This window comes from Sitophilus oryzae, unplaced genomic scaffold (genome assembly GCF_002938485.1).
Source record: "Sitophilus oryzae breed Bouriz unplaced genomic scaffold, Soryzae_2.0 scaffold_1318_pilon_pilon, whole genome shotgun sequence".
In the NCBI taxonomy this organism is placed as follows: domain Eukaryota; kingdom Metazoa; phylum Arthropoda; class Insecta; order Coleoptera; family Curculionidae; genus Sitophilus; species Sitophilus oryzae.
The window spans coordinates 779,299-806,806 of NW_022145969.1; the positions used below are offsets into that span (position 1 = coordinate 779,299).

The 27,508-nt window shown below is 29.7% G+C and overlaps 2 protein-coding genes and 1 long non-coding RNA gene across 3 annotated transcripts in view; 2 read left to right on the forward strand and 1 right to left on the reverse strand.

The window, feature by feature from the left end:
• Positions 1-586: 586 nt before the first annotated feature.
• LOC115875058 lies at positions 587-4,856 on the reverse strand. Its single transcript, XR_004048963.1, has 3 exons — positions 4,513-4,856; positions 4,090-4,452; positions 587-706 (listed from the first exon to the last, which is right to left on the reverse strand). It is a non-coding gene; the product is annotated as an uncharacterized LOC115875058 (long non-coding RNA).
• A 160-nt stretch (positions 4,857-5,016) lies between these two features.
• Positions 5,017-6,817, forward strand: LOC115875057 (ferrochelatase, mitochondrial). Its single transcript, XM_030890404.1, has 6 exons — positions 5,017-5,205; positions 5,263-5,425; positions 5,499-5,720; positions 5,787-6,054; positions 6,112-6,381; positions 6,434-6,817. Exons 1-6 carry the CDS (start codon positions 5,178-5,180, stop codon positions 6,629-6,631), a joined length of 1,149 nt encoding a protein of 382 aa, XP_030746264.1. The 5' UTR covers positions 5,017-5,177; the 3' UTR covers positions 6,632-6,817.
• A 2,630-nt stretch (positions 6,818-9,447) lies between these two features.
• Positions 9,448-27,508, forward strand: part of LOC115875059 (leishmanolysin-like peptidase) — a 28,528-nt gene continuing 10,467 nt past the window's right edge. The window contains exons 1-5 of the mRNA XM_030890405.1: positions 9,448-9,710; positions 17,225-17,322; positions 17,547-17,577; positions 21,322-21,404; positions 25,283-25,576. Of these exons, the coding sequence (XP_030746265.1) occupies positions 9,588-9,710; positions 17,225-17,322; positions 17,547-17,577; positions 21,322-21,404; positions 25,283-25,576 (629 nt within the window). The 5' untranslated portion in view covers positions 9,448-9,587. The remainder of the gene's footprint in view (positions 9,711-17,224; positions 17,323-17,546; positions 17,578-21,321; positions 21,405-25,282; positions 25,577-27,508) is intronic.

Sequence of the window (27,508 nt, forward strand, 5' to 3'; positions counted from 1 at the left end):
CGGCTCTAGAAAAGTTGAGGCTAACCCCTTTGCTAAATTTTGCCCTAAAAATTAAAGTATTTCCGATAGAGCTGAAATTTTGCATAGAGATAGAGCTTTTAATTCTCTATCGAATGGCCCAAAAAAATGTAGGTATTTTTTTCTTAGTTTTTGAGATATTTACGGTTTTCAAAAAAAAACTAACTCTTCGAGCTCGTTGGTCATGTATCTTAATTAATTATTTTAGAAAAATATATTTTTTTAAAAAATCCTTCACCATTTTGTCAAGAAAGTCAGAATTATTTTTGTCTTGTGTAAATTTGGTAGCATCAATTTAGACCATTTTAAAATAAATTTTGTGTACAGGACATTTATTTTTATTTATTATTGTACTTATTAAAGCTTTTTTTATGCGTGCCTCGGTTTTAGACCGACTGAATTCACTTTGAATTTCGACAGACTATATTGTTAAGGTATTTGACTTTGCAAATTCTTTTAATTATTTAGGATTAATATTTTATTATATAGGGTGGAAAATAAAATATATTTGTACATATAACAAATTTATTTTTATTCATGAAAATAAGTATAACAACATTGGGTATATATTTAAGTATTACAAAAAATACAAAGTGCAGTATTAACATATCAATTAAGATTCTTCAGAGATCGAAATAGGCCGATGGTTGGTTCGCTGGTCAAATGGGCTGTTAAACTTTGGAGCGATCTAAAACAAAGAATAAAAATATGAAATAGATACATTCACAGGCATACTCAAAGGGTTTTGTTCAAAATTGTGGAGCCTTTTTTACATTATTTTAAAAAGACCAGAAGATGAAAAATTACGATACTCTACATATGATTAAAACGTTTTATGGTCGAAATGGCTTTATTATGTGTAAACGAGCTGGCTTTATTTCCCCCCTCTAATGCCCTAATATGACCGGTTTTATAATTGAGCTGACATTAATTTAATAAAATCCTTATGATCAAAATATTTCATAAGAGAGAGAGAATCCTACCTATAATACCGAACAATTAAAACATTTCTTAAATGAGGTAACTTTATTTTTTCGCTCTTTAACGCCGTACGTATGATCAAAACGTCATATAATACCTGGCTTTAAATAAGATACGTATGATAAAAATGTTTTACAATCAAGCTGGATTTAATACTATCCTCTCTTTAGTCCCTGTTATGATCGAAATGTCATATAATCAAGCTGACTTTAATTAATATTATTTCCTATAATACCCTCTTTATTCCTCTACATATCGTTGCTTTCCACACAAAGTGTCGTAACAAACATTTGGAAAATTTGATAGTAGAGCGAAAAAAACGTCTTCTAGTGTGATCTAAAAATTAACTTTGGCCTGCTACAGCATAACTGTGGGGACTGGGCACTCTGGGGGCTGTTAGATCACGCTATTCACACTAAAAGATGTTTTTGTTGCTCTACTGTAAAATTTTCAAAATGTTATTTACGATAGTAGTGGGAACTATCGAATGAATACTATCGAAACATTCGATAGTTGTAATTCATTCGAATAATTCGATAGCTAGTAAGAAAACATTCGTTGAAAACTATTCGAATAAAAATTATCGAATAGATGCGTCATCTGCCTTGAAATATTGTATTCTAGTAATTCGGCAGCAAAAACCATTCATTTATAAAATTCATTCATTTATGAAATTCATTTATTCGTCAGGATCGATTATAATAAAATATTAACTGGATTTTAGTTGTCGCCCGACGTAGGTTTCTTTCCGAGAAACCCGACAGCGGTCGGTGGCAATGCTATGAAAGAAGCCGGCATCTTTGATTTTTTGCGGAGTCATAGAAAGATAAGGACACATTATTTTTTTTATTGGGGTGCTAGTATTTACACAGAAAATACATTATGAAGGGCGCTGTTGCCATATATTGGTATTAGTTGATATTAGCAAAGAATATTATTGTTTGACTTTAGTTAGTTAGGGATAGTATGTCTATATATTTAGCATTTTTTTTATTAATATTCTGTTGTTACACTGCAATAATACTTGTTATTTTGGATGTAGGAAAATGATTTTTAATGTTTTTAAGCAAAGACTGGTTTAATAAAAAATAATAATAACAGTAATAATTTGTTATACCTATTAACAACAAAATTTAAAATAATTTAATATAAATATTTTTTTTACGTAGTAGCAAAATATAAAGAACAAATTAGATGTCAAAATTATTTATATTAGATCCTATTTAAAAATAATATAGTATACTTTAAATTTTTTGGCAACGTTGGTTTATTAAATAATAATAATTACAGAACTAATTTGTTATATTAACAACAAACTTTAAAATCATGAAATATAAACATTTATTAATTCTCTAAGCATGCAGTGTAATGGAAGGAAAATATAAATAAAAAATTAGAAATCAAAATTATTTATATTAGGTACTTTATATTACTATTTAAAAATAATATTTACGTTTACTGGCATTTACTTTAAAAAATAAATGAAATATTTCTTCGCAAAAAACTACATGTAAGAGAATTAGCATAAACAAAATACAAACATCGTTAACTTTTTTTTAAATTGGCACGTGTAAAACTTTCAATTTAATTTTCTCATCCCATAGTTTGAGTTCGATAACCATTTACTTAACCACATTACTTAAATATGATTATTAAGTTCAACTAATTCATATTATTAAAACATCTAAAATACAAATATGTATTTTTAAAATTAATTCTAAGTTCATCTCATCTCTCTTAAAAAAAAATTGCTACTTCTCAAAATTTTCCTTTAAAAAATAGACCATATACCATATAAAATAAAATAATTGAAAGATCGGGCTACGGAAAATCACACAAATTTTTGGAAAAATTTTGACCACCTGCACACGCACACAATCGTCAATTAAAAAAAAACTACTATTTTAGTATTTTAAATATTTTAATAAACGCAAAAAATTTATAAGGCGAAGTTATAAAAATTTGGAAGAACTAATAATGCACTCACGCACACAAAAATCAAACGAATACTAAATTTCATTTATCAAAAGTATTCGATAGTCGTGGCTCAACGATAAGTATTTAGTCGCACGGCGAGGTTGTCACATATGCTTTAGTATGAAATGAATGAATGATTTTATTCAAATAAAACCATTCGGTAGTTGAAATCATTCATTCAGTAACCATTCGATAGTCTAATTCATTCGATAGTCTAATTCATTCGATAGTTCCCATCGCTAATTTACGACACTATGTTACCTTTAATTCCTATGCGTATCTCCCTGTCATATCCTGCCATATTTCTGCGCAAAATTTCAGCTCAATCGGTCATACTTTATTTTTTGGCTGTAAAAAATAGAAAGAGATGTCCTATCGGGCTGAAATTTTGCACATGGATAGAGAATTTAATTCTCTATTGAATGGGCCACAACCGCACTCCGAGAACTTAAATAATTTTAGAGTTATGTCGTATGCAACCAGAAAAACACGTTTTTTTTTATTTTACAAGGGAAAATAAACATTAAGAAATAATAAAGAAAATATCAGATTACCATAAAACTTTGCACATACAGTACGTCTGTTCGTTCTGTAGCTACGGAGTATCCGTGAGAGGGGAAACGATATTCTCTCGATGTTTTTCGTAAAAAATTAGACGACGCGTCCCATCAATAAAAAAATTCGACAAATTTGCAAGTAGCCAATAAAATGAGTGGGCGGAGCGATTTGCGGTGACGTACTCGTCAAGTCGACGTATAAAATATATTGCTGTTTATTTAAATGTTTTTTGTCCGCATTCCTTTCATAGACACAGATCCAGCAGACGTACTTTACATAAATAGAGAATTTAATTCTTTATTGAATGGTCAAAAAGGCATTCTGATATTTTAATTAGTTTTGGAGATATTAATTATTAAAAAAGGTAGTTGTTTTCTAAAACTACTGAAGACCTCAAGCAACTGATTGGGGCGTTCAACATAGAATTTAATTCTCTATATAACTCCTGGTATTTTAGCTTATAAGATATAACAAATACTGATATATCGTCGCAAGAAGCCGGCTTGTCGCTCTTTATTCGCTCTTTTTATTGAGAGAACATCGTGAGTAACCTACCAAGCAAGTGAGTAGCATTTCTTGTCTTCAAAGACTTTATCTATAATCTAGGCAGCTTTGTATCCATCGACGACATCTCCCAGCCGGTCTTCCAGTCCTTGTCTTCCGTCGATGCAATTTTATAAACTTGTACTTGCTGATGAGACGAAAGGAATGATTTTATAGGCATGAAACGGCAGTGAGGTCGTTATCACAGAAGCCTCTTGTTACATCAATGGTAGCCATTAACTTAATCTATAAAATAAATTACCTAGTTTAATTTCTACCAAAGATCTTATATATAAATATTTACTCTCTGCGTCTTTTCTAAATCTGCGGATTTTGGTTGTATCAGATAATCTCTTGAAGTACATTCTTCTTTTTCTATTAATACACAATAAAAATAGTTAGTTAATGTACCAAACATTTTGTGAGATAACTTACCTACTAACAAAGGTTGTTCTTGAACTAATCTTCTGATCATTTATTTTCTGGAGTAAAGTTGATATTGAGTTTGGTAAAAATGTGTCGCCTTTACAGATTATTGCGTGAATCCCCTGCATTTACTACGTAGTACCATCAAATTCCCTCTCTGTTTTTTTTTCTGTATGTTTATCCTCTCATGCATTTATTCCAATCTTCCATCCCATATTCCTATTAGTAGCCATTAGAATTTTCTGGTCCATAAACTTCTGTAATATATTTCATTGGACAACTGATTGCCTGGAAAAAAAGAAATATGTCTCAAAAAAATATATAGAATATTTTATAGCATTAGCACAGGCATTAGCGTTGAAGTACTGCGCGTAGAATACTGAAATAATTTCAGTTTTTAATAACGCTTTATATCTACACTTCTTGACAAAATGGTGAATGCGCGCATTTGGCCATAGAAAAAAAACTACATTGTTGAAATGTGAGCCCCACAGATGTCATCTATGGATAATTGTCAAAAATTGAGGTTAACTTATTTGTGAGTTTGTTGTTATCTGCTATTTTTCTTATTGCATTAAAATTATAGTGCCTTTTTCCAAGATAAACAGTTTATTTTGGCCCAGGAATATTTAAAATACATATTTTATAAAAAAATAATCCAAATAAAACTGTAAATGTTCTCAAAAGGAACTTTGTTTATAGGTAGGTAAATACCTATAAATATTTAAACCGTTTATAAATAATTTCCAATCATTTTAGCTCAACAATGTCCAAGATACGTAAAATTCTCAAGTGCTTCCAAGCCAAAAACTGCAATTTTAATGTTAAACATGGGCGGTCCTCAACATATTGATCAAGTTCATGATTACTTGCATCGAATTATGACCGATCGAGATGTAATTCAGTTTCCTTTTGCCCAAAAGTTAGTATTAAGAGATGTTCATTTACAAGTACTATTTTTAAGTTAATGTACATCCCATACTTTTGATTTTTAGTGTTATAGGTGAATGGATAGCAAAAAGAAGAACACCAGAGGTACAAAAAAAATACCAGGATATTGGTGGAGGCTCTCCCATTTTAAAATGGACTCGGTTACAAGGAGACCTTTTATGCAAGAAACTTGATAAAGAGCATCCTGAGACAGCACCTCATAAACCATACGTTGGCTTCCGTTATGCATCACCTTTTACAGAAGAAGCTTTAGAGGAATTGAAGAAGTAAGTTTAAATTCATTTAGATTTCTAAGCTAGGAAATTGTTGATAATTACTAAATTTCGGTTTAGAGATGGTGTAGAAAGAGCAATTGTCTTTTCTCAGTATCCTCAGTATAGCTGTGCAACAACTGGATCCAGTTTAAATGTGGTATATAAATATTTCCGGGATAATGGTTTTCCTGATGGTTTAAAATTGAGTATTATAGACAGATGGTCTGTTAACCCACTACTAGCCCAATGTTTTGCACATCTTATTCGAAAGGAATTAGCATTATTACCTGATGATGTCAGAAAAGAAGCAATTATTTTATTTTCTGCTCATTCGTTACCATTAAAGGTATTATTTATCAGGACACTTCCTGCCTGAGTGTATAAAAATTAACAGACGTTTTAGGCAGTGAATAGAGGTGACTCTTATCCATCTGAGGTTGGATGCACGGTACAGCTTGTTATGTGGGACCTTCAGTATTGTAATCCTTACCAATTAGTGTTCCAATCAAAAGTGGGTCCCTTACCTTGGTTGGGACCCTTTACCGATGAATCAGTAAAAAGTTATGCGAAGCAAGGTAAAAAGGCTATCTTGGTAGTGCCTATAGCTTTTGTGAATGAACATATTGAAACATTGCATGAGCTTGATATTGAACTGATTGAAGATGCAAAGAAGGTATATGTTTTAATCATATTTATATAGTTAGTTATATATTCAACATTTACAGGCTGGAATAGAAATTATAAGAAGAGTTCCTGCTCCCAATGATCATCCCTTGTTTATTGAAGCTTTAGTAGATTTGGTCAAACATCATTTAAGGAGTAAATTGCCAGTATCACCTAAACTAATAAATAGATGTCCACATTGTGATAGTCCGAGATGCATTGAAAGCAAACAATGGTTTGCACAAAACTGTAAATTGTAATTGTATAATACTCTACAATTTGGTTGGTTGGGGATTTTAATATATAGATATTATTCTGGAAAGGCATATATATTTGTGTTATAAAGTATAATAATTGTTAATGAGTTTTATAATAGATATTTATTTGTTGTTTTAGATTTAGTTTTGACTTTTTTGTAAAAAATTTTTAAAATAAACTTACTATTTTATATTTGTTTCATCGATATTTACAGCACGATAAAAAACAGTTCAATAGATTCTTTTATTTAAATCCTGGAAAACATTGCATATTCTATTAAATTACTTCTTTCTTAAAAAAAACATTATTTTTATACACAAATTTCACCTGTTAAAGCATTACTGGTTGCCTAATAGCGAGACATACCGATATGATCGAAAAAGAAATGGCGGCGGCGTCCAGTTGCTTGGAAATGACAATCTTTATTTCATAGCCATGGCTGACCGTTTTTTTTTTCTCGATTATATTGTATTATGGTATTTTGTTGGCCTCTTGGCTCACCATTCATTGCTATACAAGTAAATACCATTGAATATAGTATGGCTTTTACCCTATGATCGAAAAAAAAACGGCGTCCAGTTGGCTGGGACACGACGATCCCATATAAATTTACATATAAAATTAAGGCGATCTTCATTTCGCAGCCATCGCTGACGCCGTTTTTTTTTCGATCATACGGTATTTTAAAAATCTCTTGTGATTTCATTTATTTATGTATATGTTGATGATTTAAGACACTTTAAAATATATGTAATAAATAATGAGTAAAATATTGTAATTCTTTAGGAATAATTTTTATAATTGTAGATTTTTTTTTATAGAAACACTACAGTTGATTAATACTTGTTTAATTTATTTAATATGATAATGTCAACTGATTGTAGATTACATAATATAACGGGTAACATTGAGAATAATATATTTTGCAACAAGAAAGGTGAAATAAGCTTATGCAGTTGTATTTTAAGGACTATTATAGATTCATATTGTATAAATCTAAATTACCCTTAAGATCATAAAAGAAGTTTAGGATTGAAAGAGTATTTATAATAAAAATTATAAAGAGATCTATTAGCCAATTTTATATCCAAATCTTAAGATTACCTGTTACCGAGTAATATTTTGTAAGAAATAATCTTAAAAAATATTCCGATATCTTTGACACATAAAATGTATTTCTTATGGAACAATAAGTATCCAAGAATATTATATTAAATAAAACTTTTCATATTATCACTTCATTTAAATCTAGTCAAATTAATTATTAAATGAGGACGTGCTTTCTTAATTACAACTAGATATTTATAACTGCAAGAAATCATTTTATAATGCATTGTATTTGACAAAAGTAAAATAAATTTAGAAAAAAACACATTTTGAAATAATTTCAACCCTTTACTAGTTTCCCACCTCTAAAATATAAACTGTAATTTAGATTTGTAGAAAAAAGCCAACTAATAAATTACGAAGACAGTAGATAAAGGATAAAGAAAAATCCTGAGGTCAATTGGAAAAGGGCTGTAATTAAATAAGTATCCTAAGGCATTACTTAGCGTACTTCCGATCTTGAAAACCGGAGATAACCAAAACCGCAGGAAGCCTAATATGAATTTTGAATGATTGTCTTAGAAGAACAAAATTTGATTTAATATCTCTCAAGAAAAATATTTTTAAAAAAATTGTTCGAACACGTGCCAAGATGTCATGACAACATTTGTTATGAAAATATATCTGTTAAGAAAAATATCTTCAAGAACATAATATGACAAGATTTCATGACCTTCGCTATGAATATATGTATATATGCTAAAAAATATTTTCAAGGCATCTGTTAGAAGAACAAATGTCAAGAAAAAAATTGTCATAGCAACGTTTGTTATAAAATATCTTCTGAAATATTTTCAAAAGACTTGTTAGAGACATATGCTAAGAAACATAATATAAACATGCCAAGAAAAAAACTGTTATAATATTATTTATTTGTGATAAATATTGTCGTGACAATATCTGTTAAGAAAAATAATTTCCAAGACATATATTTGAAAAACATGTGCCAAGGTATCTTGGGACATCCAAAGTAACATGACAACATTTGTTGGCAAGATATCTTAGCAACAATTGTTATAAAGACATCTGTTAATAAAACAATTTCAAGGCACTTGATAGAAACAAATGCCATGGAACGTATGTTAAGATGACTTGACAACAGTTATTATGAGAACACATGCTAATAATACGTATATATAAAAAAGAACATATTCCAAGAAAAAAAATGTCACAAGCTCATTTATTATGAAAACATCTGTTGCGATAAAATTTATCATGACTGCGTTAGTGAAAAAACACTTATCATGAAAACATCTGTTATGACAAAAATTGTCATGACAATGTTTGTGAAGACAACACTTATCGTGAAAACATCTGTTATGACAAAAATTGTCATGACAATGTTTGTGAAGACAACACTTATCGTGAAAACATCTGTTATGACAAAAATTGTCATGACAATGTTTGTGAAGAAAATACTTATATGAAACATTTCTTGAACATGATGAAACATTTCTCTATGCATATTTTTGAAAGGAATGGAGGTTTTAAAAATAAAACATCAATTAACATGTGTATAAGCGTGTGTGTGGGTAGTTTGTTGTTTGCGAATCTCTCCAAACAGGGAAATGGGCGACAATTGCGCCATCTAAGTTCCCCTGCCTTGATGTGATAAAAGGACATATTTATTGGGGAATATGCGAGGTAAATAGAGAGGAAAACTCTGGACAAATATTCCTATCTACTTTCACGTCTCGAAGTTGTCTCTGATTTTAGTCTGTCTTCCACAGTTGGTTGCCTCGGACGTTGTACAAGTACGAAGTGATGTAGCGATTGTAGAGTCGTACCATAACCTCACATCCGCGAATGTTTACATTTAGTACGAGTTTTTAAACAATTTTTCCGGGCACTATGGTGACCAAGCCTAAATGGAAATTGGTCAGCTTTCTCGTTCCCCTTTGCGTTTTCAGTTTTTGCAGTTGTTTGGCCTTTGGACACGAAATTTGCCAACACGCTTACCCCAAACATCATGAGGTTAGTTATCTATTATTAATAATAATATTTCCATGTATTAAAATTATTAAAAAATAAATTCATTACCCAGAAAGTCTTTAAATTCATTACAACCAATAAAATCACCGAGATTTTACCACCAACATAATTAGTACATATTTACTATATACATAGTTTGCTTAGTTAATAATAGTGTGTAATTACCTCTAAACGATATGTTCCGTTTACGGTTTCTTTTTGCGTCAGTACTTAACGCTAAATTGCTTTAAATCGGCTTTATTTTCAAGAAGAAGGTACTTAATTTTTAGTTTCTTTCGGGAGTTAGCTATTTCAAATATAAAATTTTTCCTTGGCTAAAAGCAAGATAAAATAAATGAGTAGTACCGGTAATGTATCACGACTCAAATAAAAAGGTTGCTATAATAGCTTTGCTCTTATAAAAAAGGATTTCATGGGATAGGCATAACCCTGTACTTGTTGCAAATTATAGCTTGAATATTTCACTCTTTATTTTGTCATTGATTTGTTTATTTTTAATTCCTATAAATATTTATGGTCAAAGTTGATACATGTATGTGTATTCGGGTGCACCAAAAATAATATATTTTTTTCTGTTTAATAACCGTGAAAATATCGTTCACGAGGATGAAAAAAAATTCTGGTAAAGTATGAGTTGAGAGGTGTCTCATCGTGATTTTCTCTTTCCCATTTAAATAACACGTGAAACAATTTTTTTGGAATCTTATTGCGCTATAACAAATCAACGTACAGTAAAAATCGATAGATATTCTTGTAGGCAATTGAATATTCTTCAAAAAAGGTCTGATATGATTTTTCATGTAATCGACTCGTTTGAAAGTTATTGACGGAAGTTCAACTTCAAACTGTATATGAAACTTCCACAATTTTTTATATTTTATCACGAAATAATGCAAAATAAAAACACTAAATCACCACAATACACCAAAACACTTTTACTTTTACACTGGACGCGCGTTTCGCTAACCATGTTAGCATCATCAGCAGATGATTATAAACTCTTTCTTTTAGTTTATAATCATCTGCTGATGATGCTGACATGGTTAACGAAACGCGCGTCCAGTGTAAAAGTAAAAGTGTTTTGGTGTATTGTGGTGATTTAGTGTTTTTATTTTGCTGTGTAACACCAAAGGTTCCAACCCTCAACTGTTATTTAAATGGGGAATAGAAAATCACGATATATTAAGAGCTGAAACTTTACCAGAATTTTTTTTCAATATCGTGAACGATATTTTCACGGTAATTAAAAAGAAAAAAAAACATATTTTTTTATATACACTTCAAATACTCTTACTATAAATACATTTTTATTAATGAATTTTACATAAAGTTTCAATGATATATTATAGTCGGTTATGTTAATTTTAGCTATTTAACATATGTAGGTTAATCTTTAAAGAATTTGGATAATTTGTGGCGTCAGTGTTATGCAAGGCAGAAGGATTAAGTGTTTATGGTTTCTAAATTGCTTTTTAATTGCAAAAAATAAGAATTTATTTTTATCAGGGTCAGAAATAAGCACTTCCTAAAAAGATACTTTAAAACCCCCATCAAGAACTGATTCTTATCTTAAATAAAAGAGTCTCTCCCGGGTTCTTCCTCTAAACTACTAACATTCCAGCTCAAAGTGAAACATATTATGAAAGAATATCAAATTTTACAAAGAACAAATATAGTTTCAGTACAAATACAATAGTAATATGTATAGAGTAAATATCATCGGTCTATATGTGCCAGAAACTTAATAAATATGTCAGTTGACGACATGCAATATTAGTTTGCTTTTCGAACCCCTGATTTTTTTATAATAACTACAATTTTTATTATTAATTTTGATTGCAGTATTGATGTTGATGTATGCATGTCTTATCTGACCTTTGACATAGGCTAAGTTCATATAAATTGATAAAATTTATTTTTTAACGAATATGGAAAATCATTAACTGGAAAATGTATAAAAGCCTTAATATTTCAAAAATATAATTGACTCACTGATTCAACAAACCTCGAAATTATTATTATTTGTTCAAGTACTCTATTATTCCCTTAACTCAGATTTTATTTATTCAAGGTAATAAAATTTAACCAGTAGTCTAGAAATCGTGTGAAATTTCGCCATGACAATAAATTTCGCCACAAGTCTGGGAATTGAGCGACAAATGCTTTTATTCAGCACCTGTCATTGAAGAAAATGCACTGAATAACAATCAGATGAAATTTGGTCATTGCTAGTGACCTGTTTATTAAAATTAGCATTTCATTAATCATTTAGACGAAATTTTGCAACCTGACGAAAAAAATTAGTATTCTATTTGGAAGTGATAATAACGAGTTTAAATAAATATTTCGTTCATTTAATTCACGTACGACCTTTAAAGAAAACCGAATAGGTAGTACTCCACCCACAGAAATCGTTAGGCAAAGGTACTTGAACTATAGTAGCAATAATTCTACCCGGAGGAACTTCGATTCCGAACTCAAGCTTCGAAGATTACATTTGTCATGCAACTGTTAAGTTAAATACTATATTTGAAGCAGTACCGTGAGCTGGCGAAGCAAATAAAAACTCCAAACGGTTTCAAATCATCTTTCTATTGTTTCGCAATATATCTTCTTTCACTGATGGGCTAGGATGGTTCTGGTGTGATGCGGCAAGTCACATGATTAGCATAAGAGCAGGTTGTACGAAAAGGAATGTATTTTCCGAATCTGACCTTCAGTCTTGGAAGAGATACTTGAAATATATTGTGTTGTTATTTTGCCGCGGTAATAGACAGTCACGATAATAGCTGCCTTACTCACCTGTATGTAATCGTCTGTTGAAGACCTTAAAAAAAGGAAAACCTTCAAAATTATTAATAACTTACCGCATCAGTAAACGGTACCTTTTTTAAAAAATCTCTGATCTCAGATAATTGGATATGATGACTAAAAAGCGCAAAAAAAATCTTTACGCACCTACTACCATGCTTTTTCTTTCAATTGCCGTTTGATGCCAGGCTATATAAGTACACTTCCAATCTAACATGGAATCAAAAGAAATACCTTGTTTGTTTGGTAAGAGCTTTTCTTCAATTTTCGCAATAGCATCATTGTATCACTCTTTTGCGATACAGCAAGTGATTGTATCTTGTAACAGTACGGTATGACATAAGGTTGCATTATGTATATTTTTTTCTTTATAACCTTATAATGAACATTATTAAATAATAAAGGAATTAATAGACAAAATACTCTGTAGAAGTTTGAAGAATAAAAATAAGATGATTTTTTTTAACTGAAATCACATAAAAAAACAACAAAACATCCAGTATACAGAAGTCTCCCCAAACACAAAATCATAAAAATTTCTCTAGCAAACTGTATTTCGAAGATATTTGGATACTTGATCTTAATCGATATACCAGGCAACATTTTTCCATACCGTCTAGGTAGTGTTGATACGCGGATATGATATAATAAAAATCTATTAGATAACTTGCCCTTTCTATGAAAATAAAATACCATTGACAATGTAAATTGCATTATTAATTTGTCTATAAATATTGTGATTTAATTATTTGCATATTTGAGTGCGTCAGACTATTACAACATTTATCTAATAGTGATTTAGACTTTTCAGAAATTTCAGACCAATATTAATATTTTTTGAAGCTAAATTCAAAAACTCAGGTCCTTGTACTTTAGTTTTTGAGACCTACTTTATTGCTGGCTGTATTTAGTTCGTTAATTTCTGCTTGGCCTATTGGCAATTAGGGCTATGTCATCAGTGAATCTTAGATGATTAAGATTAAGATATTCCCCATCTATTTTTAATCCTTTGCTGTAGACACAAACGATATTGTCGACTCTGCCAAAAATTGAATTAAAGTAAAAAATACGGATTAACAAGAATTGAATTCTGCATCCAACTATCGAAAATATACAGGGTGTCTCATTTGAAAAATTGAACTATTTTGAGTTTGAAAATAATCTAATCAGTTATCAAATTTTGGACACCCTGTATGCAATAAATTAATTGTCAATATGGATTTCGAAAGTATTAGTCCTATGCATAGATTTAGGAAGAACAGATATCACATTGTGCATTTTAACTCGATCAAACAATCGGAGGTTGACTACGTACTGTAAAAACCAACTGAGATAGAGAAGGCGACATTGCCACGTCTCAAATTTGCGCCTAACTACTTAGTTTGATTTGCAGAAAAGGTGACTTTAAAACCTTCACCGGATATCAATAAATCTCAATTTCTTAATTAAATTAATAGTTTATTTTTAAAGAAGCATGCGTAATAATATGTTATTAACCAGAGGATATATGCGTTACTATTAAAGGACATGTTTACTGTTTAATGTGCTAAAACGTCTAGAACTATTGGCAACGTCGCTGCTAGTCTTCCAGAATGAAATGAGCCGTCCGTCCCACCACCCCTCGCGACGGCGCTTGGTCCGTTATAGCGTACTACGTTTAGCTTACGGTGTGTTTGAAGTCGGAATCAAGTCCGAAGTGAACTTTTCAGTAGTTTTTGCTCTTGTTTAACGTACTTTTGAATCTGCGAATTTTCAATATGGTACGACAGTGTCAAATGTGTGGAAAAATAAGCTCAAATTACCCGAATTTGTCTTTTCACAGCTAGGTATTGTTTCCGCCGCGCCGTAATCGCCGTACATAGGCCTCTCACAATTAAAATAATTTCTAATTATATTTGTTGAATTTTGAGCTATTAAAACGAGAACGTAGTAGCCGATAATTGAATTATAATTCGTCTCAATTACTACTTAATTGTTGTAGATCATAACAAATTTGAATATAAACGTTGCATTTGAAACTTTATTATAAGCCAGAAAGCGACATTTTTTTTCTTAAAATTGCGTCATATGTTGGTCATTATATACGATATTCTAAAGGAATTTTGCTCAACAAATAAACAAAGGTGTTTACCCGCCCTTTTTACATTTTATTGCATTATTATATCTGCCCCTTCGGCCTCGTTTAAACAATTTTTTACCACCGTACAAATACCTCTTCCTAGAGTTATTTGTACGGTGTGTTTCTTTTTTTAGAATTGGACGAACTGTAAATAATTCTTAGGCTACTAGTTTTATACATACCTATATACAGAGTGACCCAGGCCTCCAAAAACCCTTTTTTACCTATTACGTTTTAGGTTTGTAATTTTTATTTCAATTTTTTACATAAGATGGGGGCCATTGTAACGCACATTTTCAAAATATTTTTGTCAACATACAAGGTGATTCTCGGGGTGATTCAAACCGCAATACATATGCTTAATACAGTTCATGAAGATTGGGACATTTAATTAAAATTTGATTGTCTGATGAAGCTACCTTTCAAAGTAATGGATTTGTAAATAAACGTAATATTCATTATTATGCAACAGAAATCCCATACTGTAGCACACAGATTTGATACTTTTAATGATATATGCCTTCTATTGAGAGAGACTAAAAGGTAATTGCCTCGTATCAGAGCCATCATAATACAAGAAGACCAAAAAGTCAAATCTTGTCTTATATTTTCAAAAAACACAATTTTCTCATTAAATATTGATTTTAGGTATAGGAAGTTATTAATAATACAAGATTAAACAACTATTACATAGTACTTTACAGGAAGCTATCGATTTCTAACTAACTAAATCGTTACTAATTACTAATTTTAAAAAGTTCTTTTTAAGATCAAAAAAGGTAAAACTAAAACCTAAATTATCATTTGAGATTAAACGGGAAGTTCTAAATAATGTTGCCTATTCTTAACAAGAAAAATGTATTTATAAGTTTTATAACATCTCTAATTAAATTTGGACGAAAATAATATTTCTGTTTGCTGTAGGTAATTTTCTCAGGAAAATACGTAAATAAAATGACTTTTTAAGTAAAAAAAAGTCAAAAGGACAAGTTATTCCAAAAAGCACTGTCCTTTTCAAAAATGACAGGTGGCAACCCTAGGTATTTCTGGAATGGAAATTTAAATGGCAAATCTACAACTTTAGTTTGAAAATATGTTCCGGCCCCTATGTTTACAAAATGTCTAAAATGTGCTTTACCATTGCCTCCATATTCTGAAAAAAATTGAAAGAAAAGTCACCAACTGCAAACCTAATATTGAACTGTTTCGGAAGCCTGAGTCACCCTGTAAATATTCAAAAGTAACTGAAAGTTTATATAGAATTAACTGAAAGTTTAAATTGAAAATCGACGTTGGAGCGATTTTCGAAAACTACCTACTAACGTTTCAACATAAGTATATGTGGGATATTAATTATATTATTATATTAGACCTTATAACAAAACTCATCTGACGAAAAAGTGTTAATGTAGTATATTAATATGGAGTAAACATTTTACTAATTCCTTTACTTTTACTTTACTAATTAAATTCGTTCCAAAAAACGATACGCCACTGGCCATTAGAACAATTCAAATGCGCCTAGTTGCCGGGGTCGGAAATTTTAGACTTCTCTGTCTCTTCTGTCCTTGTTTGACACATTGGAATGTTTGATACACTACCAAAGAGTATTTATGAATGAGATGTTCGGTCTATATTTATAATGTCTTTGGTCCTATGCTTCGGTTTACCGCAGAAGCGTTTATCACCGATTCAAAATGAGCAAAAGACCGACTGTTAAAAATAAGGGTAAATCTGTAAACATTTTCAAATAAATCAAGATATCTGATAAACAGTTGAAAATAGGTATAGGAAAACCTAATGAAACTCATCATAAAATTTTCTTAGAAATCCAAAAATAAAATAATATACAGGGTCTTCCATTTAAAATAAGGAAGTTAATGGCGACTTCCGGTGTAGCCTTGAAAATATTTTTAAATGAAAGGGAAAGTCTCAAAATTTCAAACTTCTAAGTTTTTCCTAACCTCAAAAACTTCTAACGAACGGCTACGGTGAGAAACCCTGTATAAGGTCTGTCAATACCTTGTTTCGCTGGAGCATCTATTTTTATTAAATATATATATAAAATAAAAATTGAAACAGTGAGGGGAAGATATAGAAACAGAAGGAAAAATTAGTCGAAAAGGCCCCCTTTAACAAGAATAGAATACTATAATCTAAAAGATAATAAAAAGTTATGTCAATTATGTATTAACTAATTTATATAAGAAAAGGTTACGACTCACGATCTTCCTTTAAGAATCGTGAGACACACTGCGGCTTCCCTTCTCATTGTATAGTATAAATTATTATATACGTACATATAGGAAATAAATTACGTGGATTTTTCTCAATGATTCAAGATAGAGAAAGCTAATGCATTATTCTTATTACGTGAACGCTACATTAAAACTATATAACATACTAATTGTTGGTTTTTATTGGCCTTGAGACATACAGGTTGTCTTAATTTTTATTTATAATAAAACACATTGGAACCTTTGTTCTGTATCGTAAACAAAGCCAGTGGGTATTAAAGATACTTTTAATTGTACACTGTATATTAAATTTATTTGTTTTTATTTAGGTGCTGCATGCTTTCGTGGAGCCACATCACGTCATAAAGAAACGTAGCATAGACAAATCTTTGAGAATTTTACTATTTTATGATCAAAGTGTTTATAGGTAAGGAACCAGTTTAACTTATATATTTTGTAACATAACTTTTTTTCACTTTCAATAATTGTATTATTGCTCCAGCGAATAAGAATTAAATGTAAAATACAGCTTTGGCAATTTGGATACTTTCACCTGAGGCATTGTTTGTGCATACTGATATTTACCAAAAAAACATTGACTCTGTATCTAACAGTTTAATATTAGATTTGCTGTCTTTTTTTAATTTTCAGGCTAGATGAAAACCGATTCAAACTGATTAATGTAAGTATACATATTTTTTTGGTTGTATTAAATTTTAAAGCGTTTATGGCAGAAAAGCCCGTTTTTGTAGTGTCCCGAAATTGGACACACGTACTCCATTAAATTTTGAAAGCAAAAAAGTTCTTTGATCTTTGTTATTTATGCTTCAAAATGTCTCTTTTTGCCTCATGAGATCTTTGCTTTGTTAAAATTTACAGAATTGCTTTTGTATAGAACCACAAAGTAAAAAAGATAATATAAATATTTTCCTGTATTTGACTGACACAAAAGGATCAAAGTATTTTAAGCTCGGAGAAATACGTACGTACTTATTTCTTTGGGACTTTATAAGAAGATATTATAAAAAAAAACGTTATAATAAATTTTTCATAAAGTTTGGGATATTAAATATTTCATAATTTGTTCTGAAGCGCCAGTCACCTTTTTTCAAGTATTATATTAATTAAGGTACTTGTTAAAATGTACAATTAATGCATGTTTTCTATAATAGATCAGAATTTTTAAGTTTCTTATCGATGCGCATAGATAGCTCTTCAAATCAATTATGCATTCAGAGACAACATAATTTCATTCTAAAGTGTTATTTGTCTATATTATTAAAACGTTATATGAATATAAACTCCCCCTTATAAAAAGACCCCCCTTTAAAAGTTTATAAAATATTTAACAAAATACATTTAACTTTTATTTTTTTTCTACAGGGTGAGTCTTAAAAAGGTGCAAATATTTTCAGGACTGGTAGATCTCGATAAAAGAAACATATTTTCTCTTTACCGTTTTTCAAATAAGTCCAAAAACCGAGATATTTTACTTTGAAAATTAAAAAAAAATCGCTTAAATTTTGAAAACCACTGGATCTTTTCTGGGGTTCCTTTCTTGTAAAATTAATCTACTATCTATGTTGCCACATTATGAATATATTAACTGAAAATTCAAAAATTTATTTCCAAAAAATTGGAAATTTTTAAAAAAAATTTTCCCCGAAAAAAACACGAGACCTGTTTCTGGGGTCGAAATATATTACCCCTAAAGATATTTGCACTTATTTAAAACTCCTGTATAAAAAATATTATTGTTCCCGATAAGGTAATGCAGTTTTCTTATCAATTTAATTTGATTATCTATTATCAGCCTTGTGTATCAAGGTTATGTAATAACATTATTTTATAGTTATGTTATTATAATATATAGGCGAAAAAAAAATGTGTATAAATGAATAGACATACATATATTTATGTAGGTATCTACCAAGCTTATAGGGAAATACACTAAATTAATGAAAATATATAGATCTTTTATTAATTATTATATGGCCATCAAGACATTGAAAAATATATCTAATATCTAATAACAGAGGGATTTAGTAAATTCTTGATAATTAAAAAGAGTGATTTAAAGCTGTATTTTAATCTCTACGTAATTTTTGATAAATTGTCATACATAAAATTTTATTGTTAATAGTCTAATTTCACAAATGTAATTTGTTGAAAATATGATTTTCAATTATTTTAAGCACTAGTCATTTAATGTTATTAAAACAATTTTTAGGTTAGTTTAATAATGATAATGTTTTTGTTTTGCTAAAATACAGAAATATATGCGTTAAACAAAATAATGTTCCTTGTTATATATTTAGCTTTACTCAGAAGATTATATTTCCCTCTTTCTTGATTAATTGTTTTGGTTGGTGTTTTCCCCATCATCCAATTAAAGTAATTTAATATTATATAACACTAGAATACCACAAATAAATGAATGTTATTAAAAAGAAGATATTCAAGTAATCAAATATGCCCTTGAAATTTTCCGGACGTTATTTTAGAATAACTCGAAAAAAAATACAATGGCATTTATTTGATTTCAGTTTATTTTGATAAAATATTTTGTCAGTTTGTGTTAACAAAACAACAATTCCCATAGCCAATTTAAACAAAAATAGGTAAAAAAGTTCAGTCATATTTCCTTAATATTTTTTATCACATTAAATATCCACAGCACGAATAATAGCTAAGTTTAGATCACAAATTTTACAGGCTTTGGTCATATTGCCTTATGGCCTTTTCTATGCCTTCTACGTCAAAAATGTCGCTGCTGGGAAGGCTGTTCTTCCTTTCCTCCTTGATACATTCTTCTTTGTCACTTGGTTTTTGTTTCTCACCACCACCAAACTCATTTTTCACTAGGGAAACATTAGTCCTTTTCTTCTCTTTCATTCTTCCACTTTTTGACAACGACAAACGCCTGCTCAATACAGGTAAATTGTCGTCTTCCTCGCTATTCGTTTTTTGAGCACTTTCTGGTTTTTCTTTTTTAATTTTGTTCTTGTTGCCACCGAAAATGTTAGAAAGGAACGTCGACATTCTCGGTTACCTGTTACCTACTTTTATGTTTTGTGAACAGCACTATATCGATTGCAAAAAAGAATTGTTGCGATTAGAAAACACAAACGTACATCATATTCCGCGATAAGATAAAACAAAAAAAGATAAGGTGCACAATGAGCCAATAAAAACCGACCACAGAAATTTATGGCCTTTTCTTTTGTTGCTGATTTTGATGGTATTAGGTCCTGGTCATATAAAATATCCCTATCATTCTTTTAACACCATGGGATAGTACCAGATATAGAGATAGAGGGAATGAGCATAAACGTTAGATCTACAGGGGTAGGTTAGAAAGTAATAGTGATTATCAGTTTCAGTTAATACAAATAATGAATAATATCTTTTTATCAAACTGTGGAAAGGGAAAATACTGTAAATAGTAAAATTACTATGGATATTAAAATGGACCACACCACTGTCTTTAATTTAATTTTTAAATAGCGTTAAAAGAATTATCGGTTGTGGCCTACTGACCATGACACTTTGTGGTTTTCTATTTTCGTTCATGTATAACTAAACGGCATTGTTTTTTTTAATTAACTCTTAAATATTCCTTTTATTGGAAATGCAATCAATCACAAACAATTCCGCTGAAACAAAATCCTTGATAAAAATTATTAAAAAATATTTTATTATTACCTGCCATAAAATGTGAAATATTTGTTATTCAATTTATTGTTTTATAGGTATAATGCATGTTCATAAAAAGTCTGATATTTTTTTTATAAATAGAAACAACATTGAGATTAAATATTTAAAGGTAATAAATTGCTTATCTCGTTCAAAGAAAATAATTCCAAAAAGAAAACTAAAGATCGATTAACAATATCTATATATTTTTATCAAGAGTTTATTATAGTAGGGGGAGCTCTACTTCATTATAGTAGAGGATCTATTGTATTGTGAAATTATATGATAAAACGGAGGTTATTTTTTCAGTGGGTGGGGGGAGGAGGCATACGAAGGGGTAGAAAATGAGAAAAGAGGAAACCCATCAGATGTTCAAAATGGGTGTTAAAAATAGTCCAAGAAAATAGGCCTCAAATACGAAGTTTTGCTAAAAAATTTGAATTTTTGATGTTATCATTCATCAGTATGAAGTTACTTTGAAAGATCTAAAAAAGAATTAAGAACTTTAAATTCACCCCTGAGAAAGGGTGAAATTTTTTTAACAAAGTAATTTTTTCGAAATTTCGGAGAAACGGTAAGGATTACAACTTATTAATAGCTATTGGTTTGGTAATCCAAAAAGACAAATTTGCCTAAAAATACACTTTGGCCTAAATGTTATTAAATTGTAGGGGATATAAACGCACTAGTTATCACGACAATATATTATGTTATTAAATATACTTTTTAGAACACTATTTTACCTGAAGCTGTGAGTTTTTGGGAACAAGCTCTATCTGTAAGAAAAGCTGACAACGTCATCCGACTGACAAGGTAAGTTATAACAACTTGAACATTAAATCACAATAAAAGGTTATTTTATTATGTATTGAATTTTATTTGGGTTTATTTCATTCAAAAAATATTACAGAATATTAATTCTTTAGATGGTTTCTGCTTTCCGCTGGTCTAGCTTTATCAAAAGAGTTTGAGATTTTATTGATTTATAATCTGATATAAACCTTATTTTTATATCGTTTTCTAGGAAGAAACACTGATAAAAAATGTACCTAATAATCCATCCAAATCAAATTATTGTTGTCGTGCCATAATGAAAAAAAAAATCTCGGCTAGATACGAATTAATTTTTCAAGTTCGTTTTGAAGTCCCCTCAAAAATTTATTTTAAATTGGTCCACTAATTTTTTTATTACGTAGGTCATATGACCGCTGTATATTTAGTGTTAAAAGATGTGGTTGTTTATTGAATTAGAAGACTATATAAAATAAAACCCCAAAGCTTTCTATGCGGTGTTACAAACATTAAAAGAAAAAGCAAGAAACGATACAAGGATTTTATTATTAAAAAAACTTAGTCTAGTAAAAATTTCCTGAAACATGAAAAACCCTAGTTTATAGTTTACTTTTAATATTTATTACGTTGCTTTGTAATTTTCAATACCGGCAACAAGGTCGATAATAGGAAGCAATAGAAGATTTTTTTATGTGCCTCCAAACGAAATTAATGAGCACTTTATGCGCTCGAAAGGACTAAATTTTTTTTTTGTGCTTCGTGAAATTGCGCTTTTTGTGTATCGATCTGTGTGATATTCACAATAACACATTGTCTAAACATTTTCAGAGTTTTTTTGCCGAAGACATGCTGCTAAATGAGCACTCATAGGATTTAATTATTAATTTTTTTTTTGCCTGTAGCACTTTTTAGGTCAAAAACTTTGCATGCTTTTCTGCCATTTAGGAGTATTCGTAATTCACGACTGTGGTGTGTAAAATAAGGATAAAATGTTTCGCTCTAATTTATATTTCTGTCATCGCATTTGTACGAAATGATATTGTTTTGTTATAAAACCAGAATTGGTTGATATTTAATTAAATTCAGGTACATAGAGTTCTAGATTTATCAAAAGTTTGCTAGTTGTAGTTTGCTAGTTCCTCTCTCTTGTTACAAAGTTTATTAGTGCAACCTCATATTGCATAGTATACCGGGTGCATCTCAAAAGTGGCTCACCCCTATAACTTTTTTATTTTTTCACATAAAAAAATGGCACCCTCGGAATTTTGTTACTTTATTCTTATTCTTATATTACAGTTGAGGGTTGGAACCTTTGGTGTTACACAGCAAAATAAAAACACTAAATCACCACAATACACCAAAACACTTTTACTTTTACACTGGACGCGCGTTTCGCTAACCATGTTAGCATCATCAGCAGATGATTATAAACTTGTAAAAGTAAAAGTGTTTTGGTGTATTGTGGTGATTTAGTGTTTTTATTTTGCTCTTATTCTTATACTTACTTAATAGAATGACATATAATGTGCCAACTTATGACATTTTCAAATATGGTTTATTTGAAATTGCAACATGTGGTTCATAACGACAATTTGACTCGAAATACCAAGTGTGTGGTCCCAAATTATTCGTAAAAAATTGCTTTTTCCAAATATTCTAATGAGCCACTTTCGTTCCATTTGAAAAAAATTTAGATATGATTAGAAATACGATTTGGGCATCTAGTAATCGGCCAGGACAAGACAGGAAAAACATGAGACGATTTTTCAAAACTATTTTTCTAATGCTACTTGATTAAAAAATAATTGTTTTTAGCACAACCATGGCACTCTAGATTGAAATTTAAAATACGATTTATTTTAAAGCGAAAATGTCAAAAGTTGACATATGATATGTCATTCTATTCAGAGTGTAATTTTCTATCGAATAAGTAAAAAAAATACCGAGGGTGCCATTTAAAAATCAAAAGTTGTAATCATTTCCGGTGAAACAGGAAATGACTAAAAACAATTGAATTCGCCAATCAATCCTAATTTATGTCATATACTAACATACGTCTCGTTTTTTTATCTGTAAAAAGAAAAAAGTTATAGGGGTGAGCCACTTTTTTGGTATGTATTAAATATTAATTTTGAGTAGCTTAGCATTTGAATATAACAGCATTTGAATATAAAATGCTTTCCTATTTGAAATAGAAATGTTACGTAAATCTTCATCTTTCCGGGGACTAAATGCTTTCAAGTACTTCCTTTTTGAACATTTAAAATAAAACCGCGATGCATTATTGAACTGGAATCATAAAAATGTCGAGAGAGAGTCAGATTTTTCATGTCTGCTATTTAAAAATAGAAAATCTTGTTTCAAATAGAAATTGATTTGAGAGCTGGATATTTTCCGAGAAGAATTTGGCTTTTAAACGATATCGCAAAGAAGAAAATGCAAGAATTATTCACCTCGACGTATGTCAGAACCATATAACAGATGTCTTACAATAGCAGCCTTTTCGTTCATATAACATTGATAAAAGAACATTTTAGACTTTTAAAAAAGAAAAACAACGAATGTATTTTATAAAATAAAATACTAAATGATACTAAATGTGATGAGTGGATTTGTGTAAAAGGGTACAGCCGGATTAATATGGGAAATCTGCCCCCGCGGCTTTTTTTAACTCGCATTTTATTTTTATTTTTATAGTAAAATTCAAAATTAATTAATGATATTTTTTTTCTAGTTCTTAGAAGTCTAAGACATGAAAAAATAATATGGTCATGATTCTTAATCGAAAAGCCGATTTTTAGCGGAGGAAAGAAAATTAAAATCTTCATTTTTTTAACCTTTGTGAAATATGTCACTCACTAAAAATCGTCAGAAAATGTCTTTTATACTACTAAAATGAAAAAAATTAAAAACTCATTTTTTTCTAAAAACTTATACTTTTTTTAGTTTAAAAAAGTGCGTCGAAAATATTTTTTTACTTCAAATTCACAATGATATTGCTTATTACACATTTTGCTAGGCAATGATTACGTAAAGACTGTGTTTTTGAAAATTCCCTTCAAGCTGACGCATTATAACGCCATTTACTGTAACACTAAAACCATAGAAAATAACATCTCATGATAATAATATATTATCTTAAAATAAAATAAAAACAATTATATTTCTGAATTATTTGATCGTAAAATGTAGATATGTAAATATATTGTGGTTTTATTTTTTATTTAGTTCATTTTATTGTATGACTTTTTTTTAAAATTCAAAAATGGTCATTTTTCGTTTTTTTTTCTATACATATAGTCCGATCTGCTGCTATAAAAAATAATAATGTAATAATGCAGAAATAAAAATCAAAGAGTCTTGAAAATATTTTGAACCATTAAAAGTAGAAAATTAAAATTTAAAAAAGTTGAAAACACTTTCAATACTTTTTTAACTCAATAAAACAAACAACAAGTGTTTGTTTTAATATAATATTTTAGCTGCATGTACTGCTTTCTAATGTCCGTTTTTATGCATCCTCTTGCAGCAAGAAGAAAAAAGGCGTAAAATTCACGTTACAATAATTTCTAATTACGTTTAAAGGTAAACTCGCTTTCATTATCAATGCCAAGTTTATTTGTTTAGCCATCCGAACAAATTTGGTTTTATGCAAGTTTACGTACATTTTTAGTAAGAAATAAAGCTAGCTAGTGTAGTTTTAGTAAATAGACAGAGCGTACAATAAAAATAAAACTTCTTAGCTCCTTCTAAAGCGCCTCGTACTTATTTTATTAAAATAAAAAACTTTAATTCTAGTTTCTTGAGACAGAGTACCTAATTTAAAAATCTTTTATTACGAAAATTACGAGTCCTTTTGAATAAGAAACTAATTTTTAATATTCTACTTAAAACAAAAGGAAATGCAACGACAGTCAGGTCTTTGTCAAGAATGGAAAGACCTATTGTATCGACCAATGCAGTGAAAATACGATATGCGGAGAAGTAGAAGTCCCAGAAGAGCATCTGGATGTTTGTAGAGTGTGCAACTCTACTGGACAAAGCTGTAGAGACTATCCAGGCTCTACTGCTGGCGAGGGGATTAAGGATTTCGACTTTGTTTTTTATGTGTCAGCAATTCAGTCCGAAAGATGCAACAAATCATTGACAGTGGCTTATGCCAGCCATTGCCAGCAAGAGAGCGGATTAGATAGGTAAGATCTTACCAATACATTCAAATATATACAGGGTGTCCCAGAAATATATGCAAGTATTTTAAGGGATGGTAGATCTCGACAAAAGAAACATGTTTTCTCTTTATCGTTTTTCAAATAAGTCCAAAATAATGGAGTTATTTTACTTTGAAAATTTCCAAAAAAATGATTTTTTGCTAAAATTTAGAGAACCACTGGATCTTTTTGAGAACTTTCTGGATTTTCTTTCTAGTAAATTTAATCTAATACCTATGTTGCCATATTATCAAGAAATTATGTTTTTTAACTAGAAACTAAAAAAAATTCCAAAAAATTTTTCAAAAAATTTCGAATTTTCAAAAAATAATTTCGCGCAAAAAGCCTCATAGGCGTGTTTCTGAGGTTGAACTATACTACCAGTTAAAATACTGGCACTTATTTCTGGGGCACCCTGTATAATTTTCTATAATAATAGGAGTAAATTTTTCTTAGTATAGGAGTAGTATTTTTAAAGCATGTAAAAAATAGCCAAAAAGGTGGATTTTCCGTTTTTTCATTCATAAATATATGTATATAGATATATAGGGTGATTCACAGCGATGGTTTATGGAGAACCGGTGATACATTTTTTTTGAAAAGTTGGATTTTTGCATAAAGACACCTGCTCCATCTATCTAAATAATATTTTCCAATATTACCACATCATTTGAAAATTGGTACCATTTTTCTTATTTTAAATGGAACACCCGGTATATTATCACATTTGTGGAAACTACTTTCATATCACATAATTTTTCAATTATACAGTTTTTGAGATAAAAAAATTATGAGAATATGAAGTAGTTTCCAAAAATGTAATAACATACCGGGTGTTCCATTTAAAGTAACAAAGATGCTACCACGTTTACTATGAAACGGCAACGATGGAGGCATCTGCTGTATGCAAAAATCCAAATTTTTGCATACAGCAGATAACTACTAGTGGGTAAATGAATTTGTAGATATATTACGACTTTTCTTGGAACTTTAGTTTTGGGAGACATAAATTTAATCGGACCTTTTTAAAAAAATTAATTTTATTTTTCAGAAACTATCAGAGACAGAGTTTACCAAAAATGCTTTTTATAACTACTAGTGGGTAAATGAATTTCTAGATATATTACGAATTTTTTTGGAACTTTAGTTTTGGGAGACATAAATTTAATCGGACCTTTTTAAAAAAATTAATTTTATTTTTCAGAAACTATCAGAGACAGAGTTTACCAAAAATGCTTTTTATAACTACTAGTGGGTAAATGAATTTCTAGATATATTACGACTTTTCTTGGAACTTTAGTTTCGGAGATATACATTTAATCGGACATTTTAAAAAAAAATAATTTTATTTTTCAGAAACTATTAGGGATAGTGTTTATCAAAAATGCTTTTTATAACTACTAGTGGGTAAATGAATTTCTAGATATATTACGAATTTTTTGGAACTTTAGTTTCGGAGATATACATTTAATCGGTCATTTTCAAAAATTAATTTTATTTTTCAGAAACTATTAGAGACAGAGTTTACCAAAAATGCTTTATATAACTACTAGTGGGTAAATGAATTTCTAGATATATTACGAATTTTTTTGGAACTTTAGTTTCGGAGATATTAATTTAATTGGACCTTTTTAAAAAAAATAATTTTATTTTTCAGAAACTATTAGAGACAGAGTTTACCAAAAATGCTTTTTATAACTACTAGTGGGTAAATGAATTTGTAGATATATTACGACTTTTCTTGGAACTTTAGTTTCGGAGATATACATTTAATCGGACATTTTTAAAAAAAATATTTTATTTTTCAGAAACTATTAGAGACAGAGTTTACCAAAATTCAGCGGTTCTCCATAAACACTAAATATACCATAGCCATGAATCACCCCATATGCAAGTCACCGTTATTGATATAGCTTT

What these genes read in the sequence shown, in the direction of transcription:
- LOC115875057 (XM_030890404.1), top strand. Translation starts at nt 5,178, where the DNA reads ATGTTCTCAAAAGGAACTTTGTTTATAG. An exon ending in CAGTTTCCTTTTGCCCAAAA is followed by an intron (nt 5,426 to 5,498) that starts GTTAGTATTAAG and finishes TTTGATTTTTAG; the next exon opens with TGTTATAGGTGAATGGATAG. An exon ending in GCTTTAGAGGAATTGAAGAA is followed by an intron (nt 5,721 to 5,786) that starts GTAAGTTTAAAT and finishes ATTTCGGTTTAG; the next exon opens with AGATGGTGTAGAAAGAGCAA.